At 37.9% G+C, this 7,335-nt stretch overlaps 1 protein-coding gene across 1 annotated transcript in view; it reads right to left on the bottom strand.

The window, feature by feature from the left end:
• Nucleotides 1-3,209: 3,209 nt before the first annotated feature.
• The window catches only part of Papolg (poly(A) polymerase gamma), a 33,942-nt gene continuing 29,816 nt past the window's right edge, over nt 3,210-7,335 (bottom strand). The window contains exons 20-22 of the mRNA XM_021210157.1: nt 6,613-6,678; nt 6,409-6,465; nt 3,210-4,602 (exon numbers count right to left, since the gene is read on the bottom strand). Of these exons, the coding sequence (XP_021065816.1) occupies nt 4,504-4,602; nt 6,409-6,465; nt 6,613-6,678 (222 nt within the window). The 3' untranslated portion in view covers nt 3,210-4,503. The remainder of the gene's footprint in view (nt 4,603-6,408; nt 6,466-6,612; nt 6,679-7,335) is intronic.

Genomic DNA, 7,335 nt, shown 5'->3' with positions numbered 1-7,335 from the left:
TAGGACTGTAGGTGTGTGCCACCAGGATCAAGCTCACAGCTTCCTGCATGACAGGCATGCACTCCCTCCATCAGCTGGGCACATCCCCAGGCAACCTCTATAGACAGATTCTTGAACAAAGGTTGTGTTAGTTTGCTTTCTATTGCAATGATAAACACCAAACAAATATGTGAACTTAGTGTTACAAAAGTCTGAATCATTTAAGTGTTAAGAGGTACAATAGAGATAGGCTTACTATCAATTTTTACCAAGGGAGATGTGAGAGCGCATGAAGTCCTATGTAACTTGTGATTCTAGGAGTGGTACCCAAGACTGATTACTGACACTTCTGTTTTCAACTGGAGGCTTCTGGTTCCCAGAGTGACAGCACTTTCAACACTTGACAGATGCCTCAAGGATCCCCTTGATGAAAGTATGCACAAGGCCACCCAAAAGGACAGGAGGCTGGCACTTATTTAAATTTAGTCATATTTGCAAATTATTACAGTTCGCTACTAAATAGTGCTATTAAGTGATTGTGTGTGAGGTAAACTTAGTCTGAGTTTTGCTTTCCTATTAAGTAGCTAGGAAATACCATTTTCTATCATAAACAACCTGAGTCATTAATGACTCGATTGATGTCAGTTTAAGTAATAAGTATATAGTCTTCTGGCAGTTCTGAAATACTCCCAAATAATATCACTCAAACATCACCAATTTATTAAAGAAAGTTTATTAGATTACTTATTCCAGACAATGAAGCACATGTGTACAATTATAAAATAAGACAAAACTAACAAGTCCCACACAACTATCGAGAAAAGAGCAGCAGCTGCAGCCATTTTACAAACACTGTGGCGTGACGCAGCACCATGGACATCAAAGATATTCTATATGGGTCTTTTCAAAAGTCAGGTTAAAATTTTAACACATTTAGAGGCTGGAGAGACGACTCAGCAGTGAAGAATTCTCACTGCTCTTCCAGAGGGCCTAGGTTTGGTTCCCAGCACCCATGTTGAGCAGCTTACAACAGCCTATTACTTCAGCTGCAGGGGTTCTTCAGGTACCCTCTTCTGGCCTCTGTAGGCACTGCACTCACATTACACACCCACAGTCACATAATCAAAAATAAGTCTTTTAAAAATTTTAACAAATTTGATAATCTTGTGTTCAATTAACTTTAAATACAAAATTATTAGATTGTTTCCAAAACAGAAAACTTGGAAAGGACCCTCTGAATTCCCTTAGAAAATCCTAAGGAACAGTTGTCATTAGTGAGACTGATTTCCTTCAGTCATTTGCACAAATCCTAAGCTTTGTATGATTTACTAGGTAGTTATTGATTTAAACATAAATTTGTTTATATAAAATATATATGTAAAAAAACTATAGCATTTATATTTATTGGTAAGTTTAGTATGTTCTGGCCTGAACAACAAACTTGGAGGAGCAAGTGAGAGCTTGAATGCATGGAACTAAAGGGTTCTGATCTTTATTTTTCTATCATCTTTAAGGGTCATTCTAAGCTACTCTATTCTGAGTGACCTTGATAATGAATCTAAGTTAGCAAAGGAAAGTTGATGGTAAACAGTTTTCTAAATCCCAACCACATTAAGTTTCACCCAGAGTTTATAAAGTACCTAATGAATACAGTATTTCTGAGGCCCATCATAGCCCACGTTGTTAAAGAGCCACCTTGCATTTAGAAATCTACTGCAGCAGCAAAACCAAATGGAGTAAATTATAAATGCTCTAGGACTGTTCAATCTTGACGGTTTCAATCCTCAGTCTGCTTTTTGAGGGCATGGACTAGTCTGAGAAACTGATAAAAGCTAACTTCCCTTGACTGGAAAAATGCACAAAACCTTATACACAATTCCAAAGGATTGTCAGGTACTCATGACCCTCAAGCTAGAAATTCCCATTTTAAAACCAAGAGACAAGCCAGGTGCTGAGGAGGAGGATCACACAAAGCTGTAAGCCAGCGTGATCTAAGCCAGCGAGGTCACAAAGTGAGATCTTGGGGGATGCTAGGAAAAACGTTGGCCCGTTAGACACTGTCCATTTTCACTTAACTGCAAAATTAGTAAGCATATTACTAACACTACTGAATGGCAGTCTTCAGGCAAAATTAGACTTATTTTAAGTATCAGTAAACTTTAAAAATTCTTCTCCAAGTTTTATAAGATGTTAAACCAAGTACTTTCTACCTCAAATTGGTTCAATTCTCAAAGCTGAAGCTTCCAGGTATGTTTTCCTTTGTTAGTCTCCAGAACACAGTTCACTGAAAAATGAGCAGATTAAAGTCCAGTACCTTAGGAAAATGAACATTTGTCTAAGCGCTGCAGGTTATTTGGCTTTATAAAATATATTTCTAGCCACAGCTATGCACTTGAAAACAGCCCGCAAACATAACCCTGAATCTCACACCTTTTTACTTACTTGGAACCATTCCAGACCCCCCACAATCGTGATGAGATGTACCAAGTCTCCCCACCAGTCAGCGAAGGGAGCTTTCACTTCTGAACAGCCCACCGTATCAGACCCATCTGATTCTTCAGCTGCCTGACTGGTTTGATGAAGTAAGTCCCTCTTTGTAGATTCTGGTGCTGAACTACTAACCATGGTGAATGGACCCTTGGTGTAAGAACAAAGCCACTAAAGTACCGACTAGGCTTCTTTCTCAGACATAAGATTTAATCAGCCCCCACCAAGTCATCTCCGTAGGTTCAGTCAGGTGACAGTCCTCTCATGACCTTCGGCTTCACACTCTAGAGTATCTGAAGAACAAATCCCAAACATTGAGCTTTGCCAAGGAAGCTGAGACTCCCGTGGCCTCTGATAGAGAATGTGAGCAGCAGGACAGCCCTTCTTTTTCAGCTCTTGCTATCTGCTTTCAGCAAGTTTTTCCCATTTTTCTTTTGTATACATTAAACACTATAACCTGCCTTTCAGACACCGACAGATCAGGAGAGGGGAGATACAGAACCCTGACAATCAAAACTTAGGCATTTAAAATGGGTGGTGAAGGTCTGCAAGTGAAAATGGTTTGCTATTGCTCCACTGATTCTGGCTTCAGTGAGAACCCCCACCTCGCCCCACACCCACCTCTGCAACCGCAGAGCACCGAGGGAAAGTTGAAGGTGGCATGCACAGCATTCCTGGCTATGCATCTGCCTTCCATTTTAAATATATTAATTAGTTGTATTTAAAAAATTAAAGACAGACAGTAAAGGTTTTAAAGTTTCTCTTTGAAAAGATGATATCTTACAGTACATACAAAAATACTCTGAAAATACATACGACTTCATTTACAAAACACGGAGTCAACAGATTACAAGAATTACATGGTTGTGGATTTTTCATAAACTGAGCATGCATTCATGAAACTTAAAAAATATTAAGAAATGTACTGAAAAAAGCAGTGTAAAAAAAGACAACTCAAATAGTTAACTAAAAACTACAAAGGTCCTGAGCCAATTAATGGTTGGTAACAATGTCATTCAGAAATCCTTGAGGTGTCAATAAAGTCCACTGCTTATTTCTGCATGCCTAATCCATGAAGAAACTGTTGGCGACTGTGGGGAGTTATGGTGAGCAATTACCATGCTGTTACTTTTATACTTCAAAAACACAAGTCTGCTATACTTAAAGGGATCTTATCATTGATGGCAGAATGAATTCTTCCTCTGTAAAAATACCGATCAACTAACAAGAATGTCATGAGATAGTAAGATATGTAACAATTTCACCATTCATATACTGACTTTCAGTATCCTGGTTATAGTTTGATTTTTAATAAAGATGCATTTTGAAGGCCTCCATGGGAGGCAAAACATTTATGGTGCCCAACTCTTGTGTAGTCAGTCACTGGACTAATCCTCCTTGGTAACTATGCAACATTTGGACAAAAGCACAAAAAAATAGTTTAAATATTTATGTGTCAGTTTGGAAAAAATAATTTAAATAAACAAAATAGATATCTACATAAATGAAGGACGCAGAAAAGATATCTCACATTCATTAATCTCAGGTTTCACAAAGTGGCTTCAATGCTAAAATAAACACATAAACAATTGGAAAATTACAAGACAAGGGCTTTTTTTTGTTTGTTTTTTAACTTTTTCAGCTCTATACAATGATTACAACATAACACTTAAAAAAAAAAAAAAAAAAAAAGAGCAAAAACAGTTCAGGACTTGTTTTTATCGGAGTCCAAGTGACCAAGAACTGCCACAACAGAGAAACAAACATCAAAAGTTAAGGCAGTAAAAACCTCAAAATGCAAAGCCATAATACTGTAGGTGACGTTTACTAGCAGGTATCCTCAGAGTGTACTCGGCAATGAGAGAATGCTACGTCATCTCAGGGTTCGAGTGTGAGAGTTCAAAAACCACTCCCAGGTCATTAGGCTGACGACTGTGCCTGTCACCTATCTGTATGGCAGCTGGTTCTACTTTGAAGACTGGCTGCCACTGATGCACTGCATGACTGCATGCTCACCTAAGTGAAGAGGCACTGCTATTACCGATTAAGGGTCAGGCGGATCGAGTTTTTGATGACTCGGATGTTGTTTGCTGGAACTGGAGATGATGAATCTGGGAGTTCTTTACTGGGTAGTCTCTATGAGAAAGAAAGAGACAAAAAAGTGTGTACATGCCCATGCACTTGAATGCACGTGCGCACACACACACACACCCCCGACCATAATGGCTCCTACCACTCACGTGTGCTCGACATCTCCTTCCTCTTCCCCTATTCATTCTAAGTACATTTTTGCTCTTGGGCATTTTTTAAGACAGACAGAACTGAGAAGCGGAGGAGTAGGAAGTGCAGAAGCAGCAGCAATGTGAGGAGGACCCTGGAGAAGAGGGCTGTGCCTGCTCAGTCTCCACTGAGTCATGAATAAACAACTCAGCCCTTCTCACAGCTGGGCACTGACACTGAGCAAGTGATGGTGATGGCTGAGGAAAGCCTAGAGAATGTGAAGTAAAGTTGAGGATTAACAGGAAGATCTGCTCCCTGAGAGCTATGTCCTCAATTAGCATTTAGACTGTGTAATAGAAACAATATAAATCTTGTCAATAGTTAACGTACAGAGGATGTGGTCAGTGCTCACTTGTGTGGCATGGAGTTCTGGGTTTAATCCCCAGCACCATAAATAAATAAGTAAATGATTGGTAAAAAGTTCAGGCATGCAAAAAATAGAGTAGGGCAATAAAATGTATCTAGCATAAGCAAACCAGGCACTATACAATTGTACTCACTTACAATTTATCCTTCAATTTTTTTGTTTTTGTTTTGTTTTTAACATGTTTTTTCTATGTATTCTGGCTGGTCTGGAACTCAGATGTTGGGAATAAAAGCATGCACCACTCCCTGGCCAAACCTGAAATACTTTAAAGCACAATCATGCCATTCACTGTTTTGTATTTTAACATCCACTCCAATACTTTCTTGGATTATCATATTTAATAAATATTTCTGTAACAGTCTTACAGTGTGAGTTGTGTAACTGAAACTGTCCATAGAAATATTACTGTGTTTTCAAAAGGTCTGACAAAGCCAAAGTTGATTATAAGGAAATGCACTTTCCTCTATGGAGGCATGAAAATACAGTCTCAGAGAAGGGCTTCCCTCCTTTCTTAGCTCTCCATGCTTAATAATATTCTGTTTATTAGTTTTAATGGTAATTCTTCAAAGCGTAAAATTTAAAATTCAATGCTAGACTCTATTTAGCTCACAGGCTAAAGGTATTTTCTGCATACAGTGCTACATTTGGCTCCTCTAAAATACAAATATATTTGATTTCTTTTTTTCTTAAAAGATTTATTTATTTTATGTATGTGAGTACACTGTAGCTGTCTTCAGACACATCAGAAGAGGGCATCAGATCCCATTACAGATGGTTGTGAGCCACCATGTGTTTGCTGGAAATTGACTCAGAACTTCTGGAAGAGCAGTCTTAACCTCTGAGCCATCTCTCCAGTTAATTCTAATAACTTAAAATTTGAAAGCCATGTATGTAACAACAGCTATATCTGGTATTAGTAAGGAACTCCTGTGCTGAGTGAACAACTGTTCATAGATAAATATGACAGATTTAAATCTAAGTAAGTCGCGAGTCTTCTTAACCCATTTTCTCTTTTCTAGACTTTGAGGAATGCCCACTGAGAACTATAAGCTATTTGTCATCTGTAGTCCTAATGAACCGCATTGCCTGTCTCTAAGAGCAAGGTCATAATCACACTCTTTTCTGATCCTAGGTTTTTGTTTCTTTTCAACAGGGTTTTGCTCTGTAGCTCAGGCTAGACTTAAACTTGAAGCAATCCTCCTGCCTCAGTCTACTAAATACATGGATTTAGTTTTAATTTCTTAATACATTTTTTGTACTTGTTTTTACCTATAGAGATATCTATCCTCTATTACCTTTTTGCGTGATGTATCAATAGTTGGAATAGGCATAGATTCTCCACCAATCGAATCCTAAAAAGAGAAGAATTAAAAATACAGGTTTAAATTTTCTTTCTGTATACAAAACTTACTCCTACTCAGAAACCCAACACCTGAAGACTGTATTTCTTATACTACTGCTCTTTAAGCTCATGTTTGAGACAATGCCAATTCATTTACCATTGGTTTTCTTTTCCGATCCTCTGCAGCCCTGGACTCCTTAAATGCTGACTCAAGTCGAATGAACTAAAACAGAAACAATAAAAATGAGTTGCTATTATATATCTGCAAAGACCATACAAATCTACATAAATCAGGAAACTTATTAGTCTACCATCAGAAACTACAATAATTTAAGACTTCAATTAACTACAACTAAATTGAGACTGAGTTCAATTGCTACCCTTAATTTTTGCAACTGAAGTGATCTTTTTGGTTAAATCAATTCAGATTCTAAAAAAATATATTTTATTACCATCTACTGGAAGCAGAGAAGATCATATAAAAGAAAAAACTGTATGAACACTATGGTCATCACTAATTACTTAGTTTTTGTGTAAATCAAGAAATGTAAACCAATCAAGCAGACTTTCAGACCTCAGTGATTTCAATTTGAGATGAACAATTACTGTTTCTTAAGTGTTTAAAATACTCTTTTAAACAGAACAAATTGTTGGCTTCTTTATTTTTTAAAAATTTTTTATTAGATATTTTCTTCATTTACATTTCAAATGCTATCCCAAAATCCCCTATACCCTCCCCCCGCCCTGCTCCCCTACCCACTCACTCCCACTTGGCCCTGGCTTTCCCCTGTATGGGGCATATAAAGTTTGCAAGACCAAGGGGCCTCTCTTCCCAATGATGGCCGACTAGGCCATCTTCTGCTACATATGCAGCTAGAGA

This window comes from Mus pahari, chromosome 13 (genome assembly GCF_900095145.1).
Source record: "Mus pahari chromosome 13, PAHARI_EIJ_v1.1, whole genome shotgun sequence".
NCBI classification, from domain to species: Eukaryota; Metazoa; Chordata; class Mammalia; order Rodentia; family Muridae; genus Mus; species Mus pahari.
This window is presented reverse-complemented; position numbering and strand designations above follow the sequence as displayed.